This window comes from Grammomys surdaster, unplaced genomic scaffold, assembly GCF_004785775.1.
Source record: "Grammomys surdaster isolate TR1022 unplaced genomic scaffold, NIH_TR_1.0 126158, whole genome shotgun sequence".
Classification (NCBI taxonomy): Eukaryota; Metazoa; Chordata; class Mammalia; order Rodentia; family Muridae; genus Grammomys; species Grammomys surdaster.
The window spans coordinates 6496120-6523089 of NW_021620966.1; the positions used below are offsets into that span (position 1 = coordinate 6496120).

Below are 26970 nucleotides of genomic sequence, written 5' to 3' on the forward strand. Positions count from 1 at the left end.
AGTTACTTTTGTCCAAGATATTTTATCAGAGCAATAGTAACTCTAACTAAGGAACAAGGTACGAATCAGGACAATGTAAATCAAAATTACTTTGATATTTCACTTTACTGTGAGCAGAATCACTAAGATAAATAATGATGCCTAATACAGCTTCTAATGTGGATTAGAAGAATGGCAAACATTTATTCACTGCTGGTGGGAAGACAAATTAGTGCATCCACTATGGAAATCAGTATGAAAGTACTTCAGAAGCTAGAAATAGGTGGACCACATGGAATTGCAATGGCATTCTTGGCCATATACAAAACACACACACACACACACACACACACACACACTTGAAAACAAAAAAAATACTATTTTCATGTTGGAATATCCATATAGATCAAGAAATTGTTAAGAAATCATGTGGGTATGTATCAAGAAAAAAAGCTAGGAATGAGGTGGCGAGGCTATAATGTTTACATAGAATAATGGGGGTGTAAAGGCACTAAATAGGAAGAGGATGGGAAAGCAGGGTAAATGGAGGATACTGGGAGGGATTACTAAATCTAATTACATTTTGAGACAGTCATTTGAAGACCTAATACTACAGAAATATCATAAAATATATAATATACATATAAATGGAGGATATAGATGGAACAACAGGACAAGAATAGCAATTTTACACAGCACAGGGTATGGAATCAAATGCTCATTTCCTGTAATGAGTTACTTTTTTGGGAATTATTTACACTGAAATCCCCATAGATCCTCAAACATTACAGGCTACTGCCAATGTTCTTGGTTACTTTCCAGAATTGATAACAAGACCAAATTGCTGAAGATTTTGAAGGATTCTTTTTTTTTTTTTCATAAAGTTCTTCAACACCAATGTGAATGTAAGAGAGGCTATGCAACTGATAGAATGTAGCCAGAATAACTCCTAAAGGGTTTTAATCCTGGGTACAACTTGTATTACTATTTTAGCTCTAAATTCTCAAAGTAGAGCAGACAACCATGCAAAAAATTATAGAGGCATTGGTGGACATCAGCAGGACTTTAAGGGCAATGACCCACTATCTCATCTGTTTTTCCAGGTCATTTCTATTCCAGGTAACAGGTGAACCCATACTTGGAAAATAGACAGTACAAACAATACTTTAAGTAAATCATTAAAGAATTCAATAAATCAGTTTCAAATTTTGGATCATTTCTACCTTATTCTCCTTCACAGTTTCTACCTGTGACGTGATGAAACAGAGAGATTTAGGTAGCAGTGACTCACCTTAGCCTTACTTCCCTCTGACTATATTCCACAGTGCTGGAAGGAGCTGAGCATGCTACAAGAGGAGAATGTACTCACCTATCTTACCAACAATGCACACTGTAGACTACAACAGTGTCCAGCCTGAGAAGTTAAAACTTCTTAAAAATAAGATTCCATGTCACCTTAATCAAAATTACCATTATCAGTAGCACAAATGACAACCGAGATTGGTATAAAGGTTAAAAGAGAAACAAAGGATTAGAAAGAGTTAAATTAGAAACGATGGAAGAGCTGGGCGGTGGTGGCGCACGCCTTTAATCCCAGAACTTGGGAGGCAGAGGCAGGTGGATTTCTGAGTTTGAGGCCAGCCTGGTCTACAGAATGAGTTCCAGGACAGCAGGGGCTACACAGAGAAACCCTGTCTCGAAAAAAAAAAAGAAAGAAAGAAAGAAAGAAAGAAAGAAAGAAAGAAAGAAAGAAAGAAAAAGAAAAAAAGAAAGAAAGAAATGATGGACCAGAGTTCTGGAGAGATTATGAATTGGGTTAATTAACACTAAAGGTATATCAAAATACTAAAAATAATATATGTAGACTATGTTGTCTGCTATTGGGTCTCCTTCCCCTAGATGGACTGCTTTGTAGTTCCTCAGTGGGAGAGGATATGCTTAGTCTTGCTGCAACTTAATGTACCAGGATGGAGTGGTACCCATGGGAATTTCCCCCTTCTCTGAGAAGAAGGGAAGAGGTAATGAGGTTGTGAGAGTGGGATAAGGATGAGAAGGGGAGAGTGGCAAATAGGATGTAAAGTGAATAAATGAATAAATATATAAATAACTGAAGAAAAAAGAAAGACAAATGTTGCATGTGATCTCTCATATGAAAATCATAGTTTCAAATTTTTAGACTTGTGTATTAAACTTAGAATTTAAAAAGAGCCAATGTACTAGACAGGAGTCACTTAAAATGCAGAGAAAATGGGTCATGAAGGTATATGGATAAAATATGTGTGACTTAAAGTAAGAAAAATATCGGTAGAAATGGTTGAATGTTATGACAATCAGGGCTGAGGAAGAAAGTGCTATTGAGGAGGATTTTAGGCATACTGTTTTTGTGAATTGTGTAAAGGTTACCCTTCTGTTATTCAAATACTGATTTCTCTGCCCTCATATCTTGGACATGGCATTTTAATGCTTATGTCAAGAATATTCTGTTTCTCATAGAGGAGTTGCTGGAAGGATTGAAGACCCTGAAGGCAATAGGTTCCTCATAGGAAGACCAACAGTGTCAACTAACCTGGACCCCTGGGAGCTCTCAGAGTCTGTGCCACCAACCAAAAAGCATACATAGGCTGAATGGAGGCCCCTGGCAGATGTGTAGTAGACAGCTGCCTTGTCTGGCCATGGCAGGAGAGGATGTGCCTAATCCAGCAGAGACTTGACACACCAAGTTTTGAGTGTAGGTGAAGCACCTTCTCAGTGGTGAAGGGGAGGAGGGATAGGGGAGAGACTCTGTAAAAGTGGACCAGGAGGGATGGCAGCATTTGGAATGGAGTGAAAAGAAGAAAGAAAGAAAGAAAGAAAGAAAGAGAGAGAGAGAGAGAGAGAGAGAGAGAGAGAGAGAGAGGAAGGCAGGGAGGGAAGGAAGAAGGGAGGGAGGAACTAAAGAAGAAAGCAAGCTTGAGATCAGGGATGGTGTTTCCTCAAGAAGAGAAAATGGGATGGAGGGAGAGACTCTGTAACGGGAGGCCTGGGATGGTGGACATAGTTTGGGATATTAAATAAATAAATAAATAAATAAATAAATAAATAAATAATATGAATAATATAAAAATAGCACTACTATCTCCCATGCTCATGGACAGACAGGAAAAACAGGGAAAATGGTCATTTTTTAGTCAAAAGCAGTCTATAGACTTAATGCAATTCACATCAAATTTCCAACACAATTCTTCAGAGACATAAAAAAAAAACCAATTCTCAATATCATATGGAAAAACAAAAAATCTAGGAATAGTCAAAACAACTCTCAACAATAAAAGAACTTCTAGGGGAATCATCATCTCTGATCTCGAGCTGTACTACAAAGCAATAGTAATAAAAACCACATGGTATTGATAGAGACAATCAGGTCCATCAGTGAAATAAAATTGATGACACGGAAGTAAACCCATACACCTGTGGACACTTGATCTTTGACAAAGAAGCCAAAAACATACAGTGGGAAAAAAAAGAAAGCATCCTCAATAATTAGTGCTGGTCTAACAGGTGGTTTGTATGTAGGAGAATGAAAGTAGATCCATATTTATCACCTTGGACAAAGCTCAAGTCCAAGTTGATCAAGGATGTCAACATAAAGCCAAATATACTGAATTTAATAGAAGAGAAAGTAGGAAAGAGCCCCGAACACATTGACACAGGAGAAAATTTCTGAACAGAGCACCAATGGCTCAGGCTCTAAGATCAATAATTGATAAATAGATCCTCATGAAACTAAGTAGTTTCTGTAAGTCAAAAGACATCATATATAGGACAAATTGGCAACCTACAGATTAGGAAAAAATCTTCACTACCCTACATCCAACAGAGAACTAATATCCAAAATATATAAAAGAATTCAAGAAATCAATCTCTGCTAGAGGCCAGCACTGATGGGGTTTTCTTTCTTCATGGTTCTCTTTGAGGCAGCAGGGAGGGAAGAGCATCTTTGAAGGGTAGGATTTTTGTCTTATGAGATGTGGAGGTAAGATTATTGTCATAGGAGATATTTAGAGTTGCTGCATAATAATTAAAAATTTACTTAACTAAGTCTAATTTGCTTTGCTATTGTAGCTGACCTACCTTCTGTGTGCCTCAGAGGCTAGGACTGCAGCCCCTTACAATTAGTACCTCATCCTAAAACAGCAAGGGATTAACTAAAATAGACTTTGTTCTATCTTAGCAGGAACTTCACAGCTCTAACTTTCATCCTGCTAGTTGAAGTCAAGTTGCAGGAAGAAAAAGGGACACTTTGAAAGTTATTTCTAAGTAGTAAAAAGTTTCCTATGAAGCTCTCTAAGAAAAGGGGGAAACAAAATGAAAAGGGGGAATGGGAAAATTCTCTCTTATATCCTTGTTCTCACCACTTATATATCTTTCAGAATACATAATCACACGGTAAAAACTTCATCACAAGTTCATACATAAATTCAAATCATAAAACGAATAAGAAGTTTACAACAGTGAATGTTTACATGCATATCCATTAAGAGCACTTTTCTAGGTAAACATTCATCACCTATCAAAGCTCCACAGGTTCATAAAGTATTAAAAATCATAACTATGTTAGTAGTGAAGTTTTGTATAGATAAACCCAGTCAATATTTTATCTTCTGTTTTAGCATGTTTAATAAATCATTACTTCTCTTTTTAATGACATCTGGTTAATGAATTTTACAACCTCTTAGAATGTTCTCTGAGTAGTAAAATGTCTGCAGCAATTAACTGGTGATGCTAAAGACCGGCAGAATTTTCATTGCACTTTTGACTACAAGAAAAAAAAAACAAATAGCAGTCCCATTATTAAAGATCTTAATAAATACTGATATAATTTTAGTAATTTATATAAGATTATAATAAAGAATTGTGAAGTTATCTATTTGTATATATGCCATCACTATAAGACAGTACATCTTTATAGTTCTGCAGAGAATTACTCAAAGGGGTGGGCTAATAACTAGTGATATATATGTAACAATAACAGATAAGCATGTTAATCACAGGAATATTTCCTAAAATAATTTTCTTCTGGATCTTGCCTTTATGTAGCTTTGTCATAGACTTTTAATCTTAGGCAAAGTCCTTTCCAAAAGATCACTTGCTAGTTATTAGTTTGTTGGCTCCTGAAAAATCTCCAAAAATGCAAATGATACAATTTAAAAATTGGGTACAGCTATAAACAGAGAATTCACAACAGAAGAATCTCAAGTGGCTGAGAAGCACTTAAAAAAATGTTCAAAGACCTTAGTCATCAGAGAAATGCAAATCAAAATGACCCTGAGATTCCACCTCACACCAATCAGAATGGCTAAGATCAAAAATACAAGTGACAGTACATGTTGGTGAGGATGTAGAAAAAGAAAAACAGTCCTCTACTGATGGTGGGATTCTGAACTGGTACAGCCACTTTGTAAATCACTCTGTTGGTTCCTCAGAAAATTGGAAATGGTTCTACCTGAAAAACACAGTTATACAACTCTTGGGGATATACTCAAAATATGCGCCACCATACCACAAGCTCCATCATGTTCATAGTAGCCTTATTTGTAATAGCCAGAATCTGGAAACAACCGAGATGTTCCTCAAATTCAGAGTATATACAGAAAATATGGTTCATTTACATAATGGAAATCTATTCAGAAATTAAAAACAAGGACATCATCAATTTTGTAGGCAAGTGGAAGGAACTGGAAATTATCATCCTGAGTGGCGTAACTTGAAACGAAAAGGAGATGCGTGCTATGTACTCACTGATAAGTGAATATTTGCCAAAAAGTACAGACTACCTAGGATACCAACTACAGACCTCAAGAAGTATACCAAGCAGAAATGTCCATGTAAGGAGATTTCAACTCCTTAGAAGGAGAAAGAAGATAATCACAGGAGACAGAGGGAGGGAAGGATCTGGGTGGGAGAGGAGATGGGGAAGAGAAAATGGAAACAGGATCAGATATGGGGGAGAGGGAGCATGAGAAAAGCCCAAAGGTCCAAGAGAATCAAGAGAAATGATCAGTCTTTAGAAGTGGGAGGTGGGGGGACCCTCTAGATTGTACCAGAGACCCTGGAGATGAGACATTCTCAGACCTCATTCGGGATGTCCTTAGCCAAAATGTTCAATATTGGAAAACGGAAACTCAAAGAGTTCACTTCCAGTAGGTAGACAGGGCTTCCAGTGGACAGACAGGGTTACCTACCCACTGTCAAAATTTCTGAACCACAATTGTTCCTGCCTAAGAAAATGTGAAGAGATTAAAAAAAAAATAAAAGAAGAGACTGAAGATAAGAGATCCAATAACTGGTCCAACATGAGACCTGTCTCATGAGTGTGGGGAGCACCAAGGTCTGACACCACTATGCTATGATGTGCTTACAGACAGGTGACCAAGCCACCTTGGTTAGTCAACAGAGTCTCAAGAAAGAGAGTAAGGATTAAGAAAGAAAAGAAAATTAGACAACATTATAACATGACTAGAGCCAGTGTTGAAGTGACTATTTCTTTCCAGTCTGCTTTTATACCATTTATACCATTCTAAGTATATGACAAGAAAAGGGTCAGTTATAGATCAAAGACAAAGTACTCAAGGAACAAACACGGCAAAGACAAAGCAGTCAAGGAACAACCAAGGTATAATCAAAGGTCCCATGATTAATGTTAATGTATTCAGGGACTTATTGGAATAATCAAGACACAAAGAATACATTTCTTAGCTGTATTCATCTGGAGCCTTGTCCTAGCCTGATGTCAAATTCTTGTCCTAACTTAATGTACATATTTTTTGCCAAATTCTTGGAAATGTCCCCAAAAGTTCTCCAGAGACAGGAGCCTGGCAAAGCTGTCCTCAAAGAGGCCCGACCAGCAACTGATTGACACTGAAGCAGATACTTACACCCAACCACAGGATTGAAGTTGGGGACCTCGATGTTTGAATTAGGGGAAGGATTGAAGAAGCTGAAAGAGAGAGCAACCCTATAAGAAGACTGGAAGTCTCAATTAACCGAGACCCCAGGGAGCTCCTGGAGGCTGAGCCCAGCCAGGAGCATACATGGGCTGCTCTGATACACCTGGCACAGAAGTTGCACAGGTATACCTGATCTGGCCTCAATGGGAGATGGTGTGCTTAATCCTGGGGATCCTTATGGCCCCAGGGAAGTGGGAGGCCTGGAGAGGGCAGAGCATTCTCTGAAGGACAAGGGGGAGGAGTAATGGAATGAGGAACTGTGGGATGAGGGACTGTAAGAGTCAAAAGCTGGAATGTAAATAAATAAAATAAGTAAAAATAAAAGTAAACAGAAAGAAGGAGGAAAGAGCTAATGAAGCATGGGAGATCCTAAGTGTAAGTACTATAGGGATTTTGGCTAATAGGTGGCCAGGTTAGTTTAGGGAATTAAGGAGGATCAATTGATGGCTCAAGTATTGAGACTTAAAAATAAATATTGGTCTCTCTATGTCATTATTGGGTGAAAAAATACAGCCACTGTATTAATTTACAGCTTACATTTCTGTTAAAAATAACATTAACTGAGGATTAACCAATCTAAACATGTATGAAAAGCCATGTGAAAATCCACTATTTGTTAGCTACTCAATTTTAAAGAATACAATACAATGAATAAACAGAGTTTGAAGGAACTACATAGCTTAATTGGATAATACAGCCACAAAAAGCATCATAATATTAAACAAAGCTGAGTTCCAGGTATAACATAATCCAATTATTCCTTGGCTATCAGATCCCAAAGAATCCCTAAAACTACAGGCTAGTTCAATTTGCCTTGTTTATTGATTAGAGTTAGCTATCAAGAAGTTGTTGAAGATATCATTTAGATGCACTACAGAAAACAATAAAACCAGAACTGAGCTGGAAACAGGTTGGTTGCTTACTAGCATTCATATAGCTGGGCTGTGCTTTGTGCACTGAGGGTGGCAGAGATCAAAATCACCAAGCGTCTTAACATGCTTTGCATACTGTGAGCTGTAGTACTACAATATAAGGCAAGATGTGCCTGGTACAAAACAGCTCTCTAATTGGATTTAACCACTGTTCAAAGGATGGAAACCATGTCTGGTATAGGTATCCAATCTAACTACATGTCACGGGGGTCACATTTCTTAGAGAAGAATATACTACCATCAGTTTATTGAACTAACAAAATTTCTGACTGCATTCTAAATATTTATACTTACTCCCTATAGATAAATTAAACTTTTTCCTTTCATCAAATAAATGCCCCCTTTTGACAAAGAGGAAATTCCTGAAAACTGTACTTGTCAAAAAATGTAGCATTTGTGATTCTGTGGTACCCAGTCGCAACTGATAGATCCACAACACAATGCCATCATTTGCTACATACAACATTACTGAAGAGGGAGAAGAAAGGATGTTAGACAGAGACTTAGAAGTCTGCTGTGAAGTTGTTTCCTAGAAAGGAGAGGAAAGCTGCAACTATGATAGATCAACAAAATAGCTGCCTAAACAAGACACGAACATGTACAATCAACATGGATAGGAAGGGAAACCCGCCGGGCGTTGGTGGTGCACGCCTTTAATCCCAGAACTTGGGAGGCAGAGACAGGCAGATTTCTGAGTTCGAGGCCAGGCTGGTCTACAGAGTCAGCTCCAGGACAGCCAGAACGACACAGAGAAACCCTGTCTCGAAAAACCAAAAAAAAAAAAAAAAAAAAAAAAAAAAAAGGAAGGGAGACCCATCCTTAAAAAAATAACCATGAGAAACTGAAATTTTTTGAGAGCCTGAGAAATAACTTTGCCCACAGGTCAGCACTCCATTTGGTGATTTAAAAACAAAAACAAATAGTTATCCATGAAGTCATAAATGTACTAGTAGCCTTATATAAATAGCTGTTTTACTTATGAATTCATAGATATGTAATTATATGAGGTGGGTATGGGAGTAGGGTGTTTTTAATCATATGAATATATTTGTGTTTATGTCATTGATGTTGTTTAATCATATATCGATTAAAGAAAATAGCTAAGAAAATTATTACCATCTGGTAAAGTCACTGTGGGAACAAGCGGGGCAAATGCTCAAAAGCTAAAAGTATGTCCACAATATGCTACTATATATTCATATGTAGACGTTATATGTCTTATTTCTATTGAACTGTAATAAGATTAGCCATGACTTCATTATACTACAAAGGATTCAGTAAATCAAAGAGTACTCAAGTGAGTGAAGAGGTAATAGGAAAAATGTGAGAAATCTTCACTTATATCTGACAGGAGATTGAAATCCAAAGTATTCATGATATATATATATCAACATACCCTACTTACTTATTTTATTGAGTTCTTGAGGCAAGGTCTTACTGCGTATCCATGGATGGCCTGGAACTTTGAATGTATAATAGGCTGTACACGCTCACAGATATATCTGCCTCCCTAATGATGGAAATTTGGCTTGTATGTAATGATATCTGGTCTAACCACTTGGTATTAGATGAGCAAAAAGGGATCAATCCAGAGAAAAGTTAATTTTCTCTATCTCTCAGCAGTTATTAGTTTCCTCTACTGCTTAGCATAAGGGTAGGATCCTGTGATATTAGCTCCTCTCACCTTACCATTTCTATTCCTGGTATACCTGTTTATGCCTTAATTATCCAGTGATAATTTTGAGGTATGACAGTTGAACTTTCATGTCATTTTAAAGGTCACAATTTCACACCAGACATTCTGGGACTCTGCCTCCTAAAAATCTGTCTGCTTCCTATTGTGTGATCTTCCTTGAGCCTGAGATGCAGGCTCAGTGTGGTAGAGGTATCAATTGGAGTTGGACACAGCACAGTTAGTTGATCTCTGTTCTTTAACCTGTTGAGATTCTCTCCATATATTTTTTCTATATAACAGCATCTTTTAAAAAAAGAAATCTGCTTTGAAAAAAAATAGAAGATATTCTTTAATAGGATGTGAGATTTAGACATTTGTGTACAAGGATAATTAGTGATAAACATTTTTGAATTATGTTGGTTTAGTAAGATGGCAGTGAATCTTCTAAGATTCATAGCCTCAGTTTTTCTGGGTGTTTTACTAATATTCCAGAACTAGATATGTTTTCCCTCTTGAGGAGAAAGCCTTCATATATATATATATATATATATATATATATATATATATATATATATATATATATGTACTTATGTATTTAGAAATATATTGTGTATATACATATATTGGTTAATCATATATATATATATATAAACATATATATGCTTAATCATATATGTGAAACATGTATATATTTTGTTTAATCATATGTGTGTGTGGTGTATATGTGTGTGTTTGTGTGTGTAAGAAAAGACTTAAGAAAAGTACTTGTATATGGGCACATATTTGTGGAAATAGATAGATATCAACATTTAAGAAAAAGAAACTGTGAATTCGAGAGGAATCAAGGGGAGAAAAGTGGAAGGAGAAAAGAGAGTGAGGAAAATTCTATGTTTATGATTTAATTACAAAAGCATTTATTTGCCTGATCAAATAATGGTTTAATGGTTACAGAGGTAGCTAATATGTTTGTGATTTGAATTTTGACACAATTCATAAAAGACTTTTAGTTGTGCCCATAAACCCATGATATTTAAAATTATAATAACAGGGAGACAATGTACCGTTGTTATATCTAGTGGGCATAGTGCCTGCTGAATGTGTCTAGATATACTACTGAAGAAGGATTGAGAAACGGGATGTTAGGAGGAGAGCCACTTTTCTTCACCAGTGTTGCCTCAGATGAGTCTTTGACAGTCCAATAGAACACCACCCCTCCAAAGATATGTGAGAAGCATAAAAAGGAAAGGATACATGGGAAATAAAAAGTCTAATTGATACGTTTCTCTAAGCTTTGGTCAGTGAAGATTGTGATTGCAGTTGGAGACAGTTAATGTAAAAGTAAAATAGCATATTTTGCTTTGTACACCATTCAGATATCTGAGAATATTCTTCAAAAAGCATGTAGACTTTTTGCTAATGGTTAGCAGATCTTGCATGTAGTTATATGATGATTCTATGTGAGTATTGTGAGTTCTGCCTATTCGTTTATTGTTTATGGTTTTTACTACAAGGAAATGAAATCTAAGAAGTAAGGGACATATGAGCTGGCAACATACAACAGCAGATAAAGTACTTTTCAAGGAAGCCTGATGATTCAGTTTGAGCCCCACAGCTCGTGGGAAAAGGCAGAGAGGTCACACCATGGCACAGGATTGTTTACACATCCTATATACATTCCAGTGCTCAGACAGACACAGCAACATGCACGCATTATAATAAATAAAAAAATAGAAATTTAAGCTACAATGCAGAGCACATAAAAAAAGAAGCAGACTCAATTGATGTGCTCTCTACATGTCTTTAATTTGACTCTTACAATTTTGAGTCAGCATGGATTGCAATAAATGGGTCTTCAGCAGAGTTACTAATGGAAAAGTGAGCTTTGCCATCACTGCCAACGTTTACTCTAAGTCCAGTGCAACCGCCATCGACTTTATCTCCAGAAATGACATCACAGTATGTGCCAGCAGGAAGACCAGTCTGTAAAGTTGTTGACAGAGCCCTGGAAAAAAAAAAGTTAATTAAATATTAACTTGGAATTCAACCCAGTCAAATATAGGAAAATCTGTTACGTGTTCTTCACAGAACCATAAGTGCCCTACCCCAACCTTGTGCTATAGAACAGTATGAACTCAGAGTTCAGTAAGAGAATACAAACACCAAGACTGTGTCAGCTGGAGCAAACAAATTCTCTATCCCAAAGTCATTATTTTAAATGGCTATTTGCTTCATTGCTTGTAGTGACCAGACAGAAAAACTGAGACTGCAGAGAAACTCAGCACTAAAGTTCTTCTGTGATTGTCTTTGTTTCCAGTCTATCTTCTGCTGGATTAAACTGATTAATTTTTTTATTTGCATTCATTCTTCAAAAGTTCTTAGATTACATAATGCCACATGAAATTTTTTTCAAATTAAACATAATCTAGCACATGTATGGATACATAAATGTTTGTGGTAGAAAACGGATTGTATAAAGAAATTTTAGTAATTCTCCAAAAATTAAAACCAAGTGCTCATTCAGAAAACAAATATTATGTACTTCATTTTTTGTAGTTGCCAATAAAGCGTGCTTTAAAGAAAAATTTCTTTCTTTGTTTTTTTTTTGTTTGTTTGTTTTTGGAGACAGGTTTTCTCTGTATAGCCCTGGCTGTCCTGGAACTCACTCTGTAGACCAAGCTGGCCTCCAACTCAGATATCCGTCTGCCTCTGCCTCCCAAGTGCGGGATTAGAGGCATGCACAACCACCGCCAGGCTGAGAAAAATATTTTCAACCAGATAGAAAGCTGAGTTGAATCAGTTCACTGTCTCCTAAAGAGATTCTCTGCAATAGAATGTTTTCTGATTTGTTTACTTTGTGAGACACAGAATTCATTTTCTTTGTTTTTTTTTAAAGACATTTACAGAGTGCATCAATTGAGTCTGCTTCTTTTTTATGTGCTCTGCACTGTAGTTTAAATTTCTATTTTTTGTTTTGTACATTTTCTTTGTTCTCTCTGCCTAGCCAGCCATGGCTGTACTGAAATTACTATGCAGATCAAGATGGCTTCAAACTCAAAACAATAAGGCTGCTTCTTCCCTCACAGTAACAAGCACCACTACTAGTATCTGATCTTGAGTACTACAGGTGAGGGAGTCATAAAAGAAGACTCAGATAAAAGGACTACAGGTAAAATAACAAGATTGAAGGTTTTAAACCCAGAGTAAGTGACCACTTGAAGGCACTCATAACAACAAATGCAAGTACACATATGCTTTTAAAATATGTAAAACATGCAGGCAGATAATTGAAGACCCTGTATAAGTATAATGGACTAACGTATAAATTACAATCAAAGGCAATGGGAAAAGCACTCCAGTACTAGTATGGCATATTTTTAATGATGTTAAGATATATATTAACTATTTATATACTTTGTAAAATGTGTCAAATCAGCCTTAAGTGTGAATATTTGCAACTATCATTGTACACTGTGATTAAAGTTCAGAAAAATCAAAATTGTATCAACATAAAAAAATAGGAAACTAAACAGCATTGTTCTTATGAATACTGAATATTTGCTTGCAGCTTAAATTAATTGTAAAAAAGATTTATTACATATGAAAAATATAAATGAACCGAAAAAGAAAAGAAGCATCTTGGAGTGTAATATTATACAACCATTCCCTAATCAATATCTACTTACCAGTCATCATTGTTAAAGACAATGAATCCTCTGTTTCCTCTGCCAAAAGCTACTTGGTTGCTGCCATTATCCCACCAGTTTGCAAAAGGCTGACCGTTGACTACATTCCTGAAGGCAACCATGTTCCTAAAAACACAACATCAAGTAAAATGCTCATTTCAACATTTTAAAAGTTTAAAATAAAAGGTTAAACAACTTCCTTGTTAAACAAGACCTGAAGGGGACATCCCACCTGATTTGACGCCATCTATGTTCACAGACCCAGTCATTGCCACAAGTGGTGTCAGGATTAATGGTCACTTCTTTTGTTGCTCCATTGTTATTAGGTGGTCCAATCCAGTCATTCTGATCCTTAATTATTAAAAGAAACACATCATTTGAATGCCTGTAGCTCCCTGACTCTTGCCACTACAGAAAACCAAGTCCACTGGCTAATTCTGTCTCTGCAGTGGGTAATTGTTATCTAAGTCCTTAATTGTTTTCACTGACTTTGACTGTGTTTTTAGCTTCTGTACAAACTGAGGTTCTCTACAACCATATTGAAACAGACTCCAGTTACTCCCTGAAATATTTCCATCACTGTTCACTACATGAATGTGCCTCAGTATACACATAAAAGACAGATATAGTTATTGGCTACTATAAAAATTAAAATAGTCTATGAAAATTCTTTTAATATAATAATTTTAAAGTTAATGTTAGTTTATTTCTTACCAGTAGCTTATAAAATGTGCTAAAATGTTCTGACATTATTAAGTATATCAAAATATAAATGAGCATCTTATGATGGCAAAATACTTGAATATACCTCTAAAAAATTATTCTACTCATGAGAGTACTTCAAAAAGAGAATGAATTTCAATACACAACAAAGGGATTGTATTCAAAGAAACTAAAAAGTGTCTGGCAAATTTATAATATATATATTTAATATATATTAAATATATTAATAAATATATTAATATATATTTAATACATATTTAATTTAATTTATATTTATTATAATATATATTATAAGTTTAATATATATATATTCATTCTATGTGTCTCTATAAGGCTAGTATTTTCCACTGAGATATGATATTTCACATAGCTCTAAGATATCTTGTAGTCTCATTGGTTAGTTAAGTTTTGAAATTGTTTACACATATTCAACTAATAAACAAACATATATTGGATATGATTCAAGGCTCCCATGGATTGCTTCTTCAAATCACTGTTCTGTGATTCTCCTAAGCTCTTATCTACTATAGTTTCCTTAATCAACCTCAAACCAGATGCTCTCTAATTCCACAGGAAAAATACAAGTATTTTTACATGATGACATTTATGACATTTATTGTACCAAGAGCAGAAATAATTTAAAATTTCTTTTGGTGTTACCAGGCATAATTCAATGTTAAATCTATGAGTCAGGGCTTTACCAGGAGTAATTGTTTTCACTCTGCATTTTGTTAATATTTCAACTACTTCATTTTCACTATCAGGTACTTCTTCATTGCCCTCATTTTAAAAAACTGTAGTGAATGAACACTTAGTAATAATTCCATATGCTATAAATTTACATGAACTTAAACAGAACCACTTTCCTTTCTAGAAAAAAATATGCTTCAAACAACTCCAAGACTTACGTTTCCATTCTGGAAATTTCTTTGCCAGCGATAACTTGACATTACTCTTGTGAATCCATAAGGATGAGCCAACATAAATCCAACAGCCATTTTATACATTCTGAAAGTTTCAAAATAGTGTTAAAGAAGAAGTATATAATGCTTTACTGTCATTAAAAGCAGACTCCACAGTAGCAAAGAATGTTGTCTTACCTAGCATCCCAGAATGTCAGGATGGATTTTCCTCCAGCACCATGTCCTCGCTGATTGTCATGGTTGTCCACAAACACAAGGGCTCTGTCAGTAGGCACGAAACCCCAGCCTTCTCCCCAGTTCCTGCATTTTTAAAAGCACATTATTCTTTCACAATGCTTAGTGTAACATTACATATGACATTCTCAATTATCTAAATAAATGACAATTTCATGAGAAATCTTTCATATAGACATGCATATATATAAATATACATATATAATTTTCTATAGTAACATAAATAGGAATCTTATACACATTTAGGTCTTACTATGTAAACTGTTTTTCTGAGATTTTGCTCTTTAGATCTTTTTTATTGTATTATAATATTATGGACTTGAGAATAAAGATATCCATATTATATAGTATAGAATGAAAATGAATTTGTAACTGTGCCTTTAAATTACAAACTTTTGAAATTTTCAGTTACTTCTCTAACGTTGCACTAGGAAATTCCATACTGTGGCCACATTATAGGGATCACTTATGAGTACAACTATTTTTACTAACATACTTTTAGTAGACCATGAACAAACAATCTTAGAATCTAAGAGACTTATCAGAAACAGAAAAAAAAATCACTAAGTGATATTTTGGATTTCCACTGCTATGAGGTGATTAATATACCAAATGAAAATATGATTAATTAAGGGTTGTTGAACAATAAGCTTAACTAGTAATCAACAACGTCGTAGTTGTGTAAGTTAGAATATTTAAAGATACATCTTATTGATGCCAAATGACAACAAATGTATGATAGATCAAATGATGAAATGGTATATACTTACTTTAAATATGACATCTTCTCACCATCCCACTTGCGGATAACTGTGCCAAGTTTTGCACCATACTTAAATTCTGTCACACGACCATTTCCAAAGTACTCACTACTTTTAACTGCCTCACCACCCAGATCAATGACCTATGAGAGATATTGGGGCAAGTGTCAATTTATGTACATCTTTAAATCATATTATTGAAAGATGATATTATTTAGAATTTTAAAATAATTCTGTTATTTGAAATGTTACTAATGGTTTTCTATATACCTACATTCTGATTTCATTCATGAACCATATGTCACATTATTGAAGGAAAGCAAATTACAATCCAAATTACAAAAGAGTCATTTTTATCCTCCAGGATGACTGTCAGAAGGGACAGTTCACTAGTTCACAATAAGATAACACTTGTCAACAATAGAAGCACTTATAAACTCATGAACTTTTCTAAATAAATTAGAGGTATAATATTGTCATCCTCAGTACACTTCATGTAATATTATTGCTGAAGAAAAGGCTTCATCCATTTGCCTTAAATACCTCCAATGCTAATAACATGAGACAAAACACAAAATCGGAAAGATTGTCTTGAGACTATAAGCATTATGATTTTTCTGTCTTGTAAAATGAATTTAGCACTGCCTTGAAACAAGATTGCTGATGCCAAGAAGTGCTTGCTGACAGGAGCTTAGCATAGCTATCCTCTGAGAGGCTCTTCCTGCACCTAATATAGATTCAAATACCCACAGCCAACCATTAGACTGAGCCTGGGGACCACAAAAGAATAGTTAAGGGAAGGACTGAAGGAGATGAAGTGGAATTTGCAACCCCATAGGAAGACTAACAATATCAACTAACCAGACCCCCCAGAGCTCTCAGGGACTAAACCATCAAAGAAAGAGTATACATGAATGGTTCCATGGCTCCAGCTACATATGCAGCAGAGGACAGCCTTATCTGGCATCAGTGGGAGGGGAGATCTTTGTTTCTATGAAGGCTTGATGTCCCAGTGTAGGGGGTTGAAGAGGGGTGATGCTGGAGTGGGTGGCCAGGTGGGGAGCACCCTTTCAAAGGCAAAAGAAAAGGAGATGGGATGGGAGGTTTGGGGAGGGGAGACCAGAAAGGGGGACAGCATTTGAAATGTAAATAAATAAAATAACCAATTTTTAAAAAATAATAAAATGTGGTATTTCTGATTAACAACTTTTGTATTTTTAAGAACAGAATGATAAGTCTACATGTGACTGAGTTATTAACCTACATTATTAATTGTATGAGTAAAGAAATCTGATATCTGGTTTACAAAACGATAATATTTAAAGAAAAATCCCATGAGGCTTTAAATCCAATGCAAAGAACTATAGAAAACAGAGTATAGGGAGCCTTCCTGAGGGAAGAGCACAACAATTGATTGTCCAGTACCACGTCAACTTTGTAAATGTACATGTGGGGAAGCAATATCTAAAGTGAATCACTTACCTATGAAGCACTATGAAATACATCATTTATCTTTAGGAAATACATATGTGTGTTTTGTGTGTCTGAGTACATATACACATACATGATTGTATTTATACATACATATATGTATATATTTTACATACATACATGCACATATATACATAAAATAACAGTAAGTAAGAAATAGAGGCCATGAACTTGAAGGAAAGTATGCATGCTAGGTACATGGAAGTATTTGGAGGTAGAAAGGGGAGTGAAGAAACATTGCAATTAAACTATAGTATCAAACATTAAAAAAATAAAAAAACAACTATATATTGTTCTACCTCTTGGAAAATGAAAGGTCTGCTTCCTTGGGAGAACCATTTTGTATTTAGGTTATTTAGTTTATCCAAAACTGCCTTTATGTCTCCAGGCCACATGTGCTTAGCAGCATCAAGTCTGAACCCTGCTACACCGATGTCAATGAGATGGTTCATGTAGTCAGCCACCTTGGTCCGAACATAATCTTTATCAAGTGCAAGATCCAGAAGGCCAGACAGACGACAGTTTCTGATCTGTTGGGGAAAAAAAATGATTGATTTATAAAAAGGTATTTCTATCTAAGAATACATCATTCAGTCATTCACACATTTATCAATAGTGAAGTTTTATATGGGTTTTAATTGGGACATGGAATGTATTGATGTTCTAATGTGAACACAGAGTCTGAAATCTTTTGTTGTAAATATACAGAATATCAGAGGTTAAGATAGGTGAGCATTAATGTTGGTCCATTCTCATTCCTGGTTCATCCTTTCCTCTCTCTCTCTCTCTCTCTCTCTCTCTCTCTCTTTCCCTCTCTCTTTCTCTCTCTCTGTCTTTCTCTCTCTGTCTCTCTGTCTGTCTCTTGTCTCTGTCTCTCTGTCTCTCTCTCTCTCTGTCTCTCTCTCTGTCTCTCACACTTTATTGTTCTCTCCAGGTCTTCTTCTCCATTTCTCTTTTATTCTTCCTTCATTTTTCTTTATTTTACATAGGTCAAAAAAATCAAAGCCAAGAAGTTGCTCATATTAAGTATACTGGTACAAGAATGAGACTGTGACTCAGTCTTTGAAGACTTTTTCTATATTTGATTTGTATTTCTAATATTTTCCATTTCATCATATTTATATAATTGACTAAATCAAGCTTTTAATTTTTTTCAGACAAATTTTTGAAAGAGCACTCCTAACTTTATCATTGAATTTAGCATATCCTTACGGAACAATGTAAAACAAATACAGGACACGTTTCCTTTCTACTTTTTTTACCATTCTGTATTAGAAATATCCTTTTTTTCCTATGTCCAATGGCATTTGTAAATTTCTGTGCATACATAGAAGTTTATACAGTTCGTTATTCCCATAACTCTCTCTCTCTTATTACCTCATTAGCATTTTGGTAGTTATGAACTTCTCCATTACATTTATTATCATTAAAATCCCAACCAGAGTATGGAACTGCTGGGAATTCCCTGTTAGAAGGATTGAAGTAACTTCCACAGGTACTACTTGTTCCTGCAGCATTGCCTGAGCCGCACATGTGATTAATGACAGCATCCACATAAATACGGACCTAGAAAAGAAAAGTGCACAGTTTAGTTGGACTAAAAAATCTATATTTTCATTACAATATCGCAGCAATTCTCCAAAACGTTTAATCTGCTGCTTTGTATATTCACTTTAGAAAAGTGAGTCAAGTGAGAAACAAAACTAATGTGAAATAAGAAAACCAACAATAGTCAGACTATGTGGAAAAGAATATAGAGGTCTTAAGGAGAAAAAAACAGACACTACCATAAAAACTACATACAAAAGTTCAGTGTTTGACAAGGTAGGACATTGTATAAATTTGAGAGACTATTGTGTTTGACATTTTACAGAGTTACAAGGAAAAAGAACATAGCTTAATCTATATACAACTTGGCTAAAAACCAGAGCGAAGGTACTTATCTCTTCATTATAGAACAAAGCAGATATTTACCACCTAAAATAATGATAGGGAAAGAAAACCTACAAATTTCAGTTAGAAAGAGAAATCACATAAATATAATTTAATCTTCACATATGAATCAGTGCCTATGAAAATACTTTAGTAAGTTTCTATAGTTATTAATTTTAAAAGTCAACATTTTACTTTATGAGTACTATTCCTTCAACCTCAAATGGTATGTATTCAAGAATTTCAAAAGTTGACAATAAGATAGAATTCTATTTTTCAATAACACATAAAATATAAAGTAAAGTTTTAGAAATTTAAAACCTGCTTAAAACAAAAAGAGATAGACACAAAAGAGAAATATTTTCATATATAATAATTTTAAGAAAATGTGTCTTCACTTACACCAACATTGTTGCACCTCGTCACCATGTCTCTAAATTCATCTTCATTTCCAGATCTTGTGCAAATTTTGTAGCTGATTGGTTGATATCTTTCCCACCAAGGTCTAAAGGGGTTATGAATTACAATATTTTCATTGGGTGGAGAGACCTACAAATAGAACAGTCATAATTAATATCAGATTTTGGCTTACATTACATACCTAAATTTTGTAGATAGCTATCAATAATCTGACATTACTTCTCAACCTATAAACATTCACTTCTGCTGAATAACCATCACCAGATATAGAAAACCTTTGCAGAGATACTCCTGATAATTCTACAGTAAGTATAAAGATGCTACAACTACTAAACCTTTCCCTTTCTCAGCAAAATTATGTGTGAAATGAAGTTGTGCTCTAAAGTCATTAGTCTTGATTAGAATACTATAGTAGCACAGTAATCTCTGCATTTAATTTGTGAACTAATCTTACCTGCACCCCTCCAAATCCCTTAGGAGCTAAGTATCTCTCACATTCCTTGGCAATATCAACCCAGCGCCACTCGAATAGGTGTACAATAGCAGTCCTCCCATTTGTAGTATGTGGGTCATACTGAGCCCAGCAGAACCCAATGAGGGAAAGCAGCAGGATGAACTTCATTTTGCTTTGAAGTTGTCAGTGTTCTCTCTAGCGCCTATTTATATCCTGAAAAAGGTACAGTTTATCAAGTCAATATTTATGAATAAATATTTAGAGAATGATCTCTTTCTTTGTAATCTAAAAGATTTGCAGTGTGGATGTGAACAGGTGATGGACTTTTAAAAACTCTCATAGAAAATAAACTGAAAGCCCTTGGAGACCATATATTGTTTGAGTACTATAGATCTCTACTTCTGATGTCATCCTCCAATACAAGGAAATTAAAATTAGAGGTAAATGTAGCCATGTTTGTTTTTGCAAATATGTACAGTATTTATGTTCTAAATAGAAAAAAAAATAATCTATTGAGGTCATTTTGTTTCTCCTACTCAAATTTTAATTACTTAAATATTTGTATTTATTTTAAGAAATTTTAAACACTGTAAAATACACCTACAATAGCAAAAACAGCAAGGATGAAAGAACGAAGATTTGGAGTTTAAGACAAAACTGAGCTGCACATCAAGCTATTGTATGAAAATGAAAACGAAAACATAAGGCAGGCATCTTTGTATTTGAGAAATATACATCTTCCCTACTCTGGATTCATAAGCTGCATATTAAGATGTGATCTTTTCCCCCAAGCCAAATATCTTTATACCTGCCACAATATGAAGTAAAAATGTAAAACTATCCTTCTCAGTTTTAATGAAAAAAATCAATGAAGAAAAGTGACATCTGGAAGAAGCTGAAGAGGAGGGCCACAAAGGAAGACCAGCAGTCTCAACTAACAATAACTAACAAAATCACTCAGACACTGAGAGCCACCAATCACGCAGCATATACCAGCTGATATGAGGCCCCCAGCACATATACAGCAGAAGACTACTGGGTCTGGATTCAGTCAGAGAAGATGCACCTAACCCTAAAGAGACTTGAAGCCTCAGGGAGTGGAGAGGTCTTGTAGGGTGAGTTGGCAGGTGGGGACATCCTATTGGAGACAGGTCAGGGGAAGAGGAGCAGTCAGAGGGTGGACCAGGAGGTGAATAAAGACTGGAGTGTAAAAGGATAATAAAATAAATAAATAAATAAATAAATAAATAAATAAATAAATAAAATAGTTAATTAATTTTCAAAAAATCAAATGACAAAACCAATGAGGAAAAATTTTTCATGTCCTTTAGCAAGTGCTGAATAAGTGTCTTCATTTTATCAAACATATAGTACCCTAAGATATAGTGATGAACATTGCCGGACATCCACAAATTCCTCTCAGAGAAAGAAACTTCAGGTAACTATAGTTATAATAACCAATTTTGTAAGTAATTTCAAATGAATATGGTTAGTCATAAAAGTAGGAAAGAAATATAATAGAGAATGAGTTCAATATTGGGATATTTCAGTCTAGATATTCAGGAAGTATTTCACTAAAAATATGACTTAGGCTCTGAATTGAAAGAAGAAAATCAGAAAATGGTTTGATTGGAGAAAACACAATCAGAGCAGATTAAGGATCACAGAAGAAAAGAACAGTACTGGAGAAACATTAATAACATCAACACAAATGTTAACAGATTGAAATTGGTGTCAAAACTGGGAAGCTGTAATCAGATGAGGTCATTGAGTTGGACCAGATCATAGCCTAATGAGAAAGGAAGAGGAGGAAGAGGAGGAGGAGGAGGAGGAGGAGGAGGAAGAGGAGGAGGAGGAGGAGGAAGAGGAGGAGAAAGAGGAGGAAGAGGAATAGGAGAAGGAGTAGGAAGAGGAAGAGGAAAAAGAGACACACCGAGAGAGAGAGAGAGAGAGAGAGAGAGAGAGAGAGAGAGAGAGAGAGAAAGGGAGAGAGAAAAGAAAGAAAGAAAGAAAGAAAGAAAGAAGGAAGGAAGGAAGGAAGGAAGGAAGGAAGGAAGGAAGGAAGGAAGGAAGGAAGGCAAGAAAATCTATGGGTAACAGACTAAACTCTAATTAAAATAATGTATTCTTTGTTCAGTAAAAGTCTGTGGTATAGTAACTCTATCATTCAACTATTAGATAAGCTTTTGATGTGAGTAATGCCCTCATTTTTTAATATAAGTAAGCACCAGGTAAACAATTGTATAACACACTCATTTCTATTCCTTTAACATGCATAAAGAAACTGTAATCCAGAGAAAGTGACTTAGTCACGTAGGTTCAATCATGTATACAAGACAATACCTGGTGATATTTTTCTAATTGAAATCACTTTTATCTTACTGTACCATACTTTCTCTTTAAATACTAAAATTGTGCTTTCCAATATGGTAGCCAAAAGCAGAAAGTATCTAATGAACAACATAAGTATTGATAATTTGATGATCAATGAGATAATTCTGCAAAATAAACTCTAGATCACATTTAGAACAGCTATCTACAGGTAAAAACATTGCAGAGAGCCAGGCTCATAAGGATAAGAGGAGAACAAAGAGTCTAAATGGTGCTAGAATTGAGGTTTTTCCAGGTGTACTCCACCTAAGAATCTGAAACCATTTCCATGAGAACTTGATAGAGGTTAATTTTAAAGTTGTAAATTTAATGTTTATGACTGAGGAAACTCCCATGCAGTGTTGCAGTCAGACTCTGAAATAGCTATTTGTTAGCTTTCTTATCACTGTGGACATTGTTAAAGACTTAAGTAGAAGAGAAAGACAGAAAAAAAATATCCCCATTGTAGGGGAGATGGGCTCAAGCATGTTTACAACTGAAGAGAAGGCAATTGCTGAGAAACTAGCTGTTTCTGTTAAAGAGAGACTGTCTGCTCTACATTGAGAGAATGAGAAGTTTGGGTTGAAGGAAATATCTTACCCACCATAGGCTCCAAACCAGTGAAGCAAAGGTTTCTGTGAAAGGGAAGAGTCTCAAATCAGAAGGGTACCAAAGCAGATCTGTGTTCCTGAAAAACAACTGTGGAAGAGGCATTTTCCAGTATCAGCACCCAGAAGATGCCCTAATTGTCATGCAAGCTCCATTCCTTTGTAACAGCAGAAGTTGAAAGATTGATCTATGTATGCTGACTATGCAGGCAGGTACGAGAAAGGATTGAAGATATCCCTGGCTTACCTTGAATATTTTCCAGAATTTCTAATCCCAGGCAATTTGGGACAAATTTGGGTCCCTGAAAGGATCTTGAATGGGTCTTCGAAGCCACTGCAAAGAATTGTAAATGTAACACAGAGATTCCAAGGATATTGGAGATGTCCAAATCAGGAGATATCACCTGAAAATACTTCATTTACAATAAGTGCATCCAGATCATTAGAGTGCCTGTGTATTCCAGAAAAACATCTGGAGGAGTAGGGCTGCCTATTTCTCTTGCATTCAACATGATTCCGTCAGCATTCTTAAAGATAGCCTTAGATTTAGAGTCCACCCTGCTGGTTTCTAGGCTTTCACAATTTCTTCCTATTCTCTATATAAATAATTACATGAACCATTGTATACTGGAAGCATGTAATTTAATTTTTAATATATTCTTGGCTTGCAAAATGAAAAGCTTATGTTGTCCATCAGAGGAGACCTTAAGTTTTTGTAGTACATTGTGAAGTGTGACTAAATAGTGGGTGACAAAAATCTCATTACAGAAGAGGTAGAAATAATTATCCAGTGTATGGACTGAAGAATAAAAAGTACTACACTTCATTTCAGGCTAAATTTAAAAAATCTTTAAATTTAATTTTTGAATTTAAATTCTAGATTATGATACAAATATAAGATTTTTCCCTTTCCTGACCTCCTCCCTAAACCTCCCACTCACTCCACTTTTCTCTCAAATTCGTGGCCTCCTTTTTCCACTGATTTTTTTTCATGTGCTTACATGCATGTACCTCCTGAATGTCCCACCAAACAGTATCCTGAGGATCACCTTTAGAGTTAACTTACCACACTTGAAAGCCACCTCTCTGAAAGTACCTTATCTATTCATAGAGTGTTAGAGCTAGAAAAATGTAAATTACATTCCCAAAAGTTGTAATCTTGCTTACACAGGTGACTACAAACAAAAGCATTATCTTAGTACATGATTTCACAGAATTTCAGTGTATTTAGTTGCCATAATGTTACTATAATCACTATACTGTTATCGCTACTGTTTGTCCAAGCCATGCTGTTAAAAACTCGTGTTCTTTTTTCATTTTCAGTGTAAACATGTTGAAAGTCTGTCATCAGCATCTGTACTCTCCAAGGTCTAAATGTCTTCTCAATTTCAACAAAGTGCTGAGAATGTCAGAAGGGAACAAAGGAAGGTAAAGATGTCCTGCTTGCCATTACACTACTTATGTCTTCCAAATATTTCTTTCTTCCTTCTTTCCTTCTCTCTTTCCTACCTTCTCTTTGTCTTCCTTTCCCCCTTCTTTCTTCTTTGTCTATCCCTAAAATTTCACTTTCCATCATTCTAGGATCTCTAACACACACTGGTTCTGACATAAACAAATCTTATTTTTGACATGTTCTTCTGAAAAGGAACATCTAGTGTTTTTTATCAGAGATTGTATGGGATGAGACAGGAAAGAGGCTCAGAGGGTCTTAAGAATAAATGGAAATATGTAGCCTCTAGGGGTATGGAGCAGGGTCAACCTCTAGAAAGTTCCAAAAACCTGGAATGGGGGAGGTTCCCAGGACTCAATGTGGATAACCTTAGTCAAAGTGCCTACAAGTGGGGATATGGAACCTGAATAGACCACTACCAGTAGTCAGACAGGACCCCTAGTAGAGGGATGGGGACACCAACCCACCTAAATATTTCCAACACAATATTTCTCCTGTCTAAAAGAAATGCAGGGACAAAAATGGAGTACACACTGAAGTAATGGCCAACCAGTGACCAACCCAACTTAGAGTCCATCCTATGGGCAAATAGTAATCCCTTACACTATTACTGATGCTATGTTGTGCTTGCAGACAGAAGTCTAGCATGTCTGTCCTCCTAGATGCTCTTTCAGAAGCTGACAGACAGATGCAAATACAGCCAAGCATTGGACTGAGGTCAGGGACATTATGGAAAATTAGAGGAAGGATTGAAGAAACTGAAAGGAATGGTAAACAGGAAGACCAACAGTGTCAACTAACCTGGACTATTGGAAATCCCCAGAGACTGAGCTGCCAGTCAAAGAATATTCACATGTTGTAGCACAGGAATGTCTTGTCTGGTCTTAGTGTAAAATGATATGATTAATTGTGTAAAGACTTGATTCTCCAGCGAGGGAGGATACAAGTGTGGGGTGGGGGGGGTCCTCTCAGAAGCAAAGGGGACAAAGTTTTAGGGAAGAACTCTGTGAGGGGAGACCTGTACAGAAGCCAACATTTGGCATATAAAGAAACAAAATGATTAAATTTTTTAAAAGTTCCTGGAATAACTTAAAGAATTATTAGCATCCAAATATAAATGAAAATAAACAAATACAATTATTTCTATGAAATGAAAGATACTGTCATTTTTTCTCATTTTTCCTAATGTTCACCTCAGATAAGCATTCCAAGAAATTGGAAACAGCACATGTAAAACTTTTTAAAAACCAAATAGCTTTTCCTTTCTGAGGAAAATGTATAAAGAACTTCTTGGCTTCTTTAACATGTAGGATGAAATTTAAAAATATGGAGTTGTGGGTTGACTATAGCACAGTGTGGAAGACCTGTTCATCGATTCCTGCAGATGTGAGCTTAATTTGTGGAGTCAGATTATGGAAGGAAGGAATTGATACCTATAGATTATTCCTTAATATCTACTCATTTGTTGTGGAATATGTTATCACAGTTACAAACACACACACACACACACACACACACACACATTTACATATTGACAACATTTTGTTCATTTTACTACAAAGAAAACTTTTTCTTTAACTGTACGATGGTCATTTAATGTAGTTAATAAATAGACTGAAGATTTTATAAAATACACAACAGTATAATTTTATTCAAATATAAAAATTTGTGATAAATTCATATAAGAAACTAACATTTTGCCTTTTATTATAATGATAATATATCCTTTCTCACATAATATATCCTGATTGTGGTCTGTCCTCCCTCAGGTTCTTTCTAGTTACTTCCCACATCCTCTGCCATTAAGATTCTTTTCTTTCTGTCTCTAATTACAAATAAAAAGGATTCTAAGAGATGACACAAAAATAAAACAAAATAAAATCCATTAGCTAATTAAAATGATTTGTTTTTCTTCATCAAATCACAAATGGAAATTCACTGTGTGAGTGGTTAATATTATTCCCATAGTCATAAATTCAAAACCCAACTTACGAATGTGATATAAGTGCTTATAAAGTATTGAACACAGTCTAAAACGGTGCATGATAATATCAATGCTGTGGATTTCCCATAAAAAATAAATGGTATGACCATATTTATGAAGAAAAGACATTTTGACCATCCTGTACCCAGAGAATTCAAGATGAACTCCTTAATAACCAGCATTCATTGCTCTGGATTATTTTATGAAAGCTATAAGTGGGGAAATCTCGACAATGATCTAACCCAATTTTGAATTTCATCTGCTATAACACTGGTCTGCCAGCAATTAGTCACCTCCAAATTTGATAGTCTTAGGAATATTACATCACTTTGTTTCTCACGTTTATCCCATTAGATAACATACTG

At 35.3% G+C, this 26970-nt stretch overlaps 1 protein-coding gene across 1 annotated transcript; it reads right to left on the reverse strand.

Moving 5' to 3' along the window:
* Window positions 1-11350: 11350 nt before the first annotated feature.
* Window positions 11351-20382, reverse strand: LOC114612302 (pancreatic alpha-amylase-like). The gene is made up of 10 exons (XM_028757253.1): window positions 20194-20382; window positions 19722-19868; window positions 18765-18953; window positions 17687-17917; window positions 15906-16039; window positions 15079-15201; window positions 14887-14986; window positions 13488-13606; window positions 13256-13381; window positions 11351-11574 (listed from the first exon to the last, which is right to left on the reverse strand). The coding sequence occupies exons 1-10, from the start codon at window positions 20359-20361 to the stop codon at window positions 11385-11387; spliced, it is 1527 nt and encodes a 508-aa protein (XP_028613086.1). The 5' UTR covers window positions 20362-20382; the 3' UTR covers window positions 11351-11384.
* Window positions 20383-26970: the final 6588 nt, after the last annotated feature.

What these genes read in the sequence shown, in the direction of transcription:
- LOC114612302 (XM_028757253.1), bottom strand. Translation starts at nt 20,361, where the DNA reads ATGAAGTTCATCCTGCTGCTTTCCCTCATTGGGTTCTGCTGGGCTCAG. An exon ending in CGAGGTGCAACAATGTTGGT is followed by an intron (nt 18,954 to 19,721) that starts GTAAGTGAAGAC and finishes TTTCTTTTCTAG; the next exon opens with GTCCGTATTTATGTGGATGC. An exon ending in GTCTTTAACAATGATGACTG is followed by an intron (nt 11,575 to 13,255) that starts GTAAGTAGATAT and finishes TTTTTTTTCCAG; the next exon opens with GGCTCTGTCAACAACTTTAC.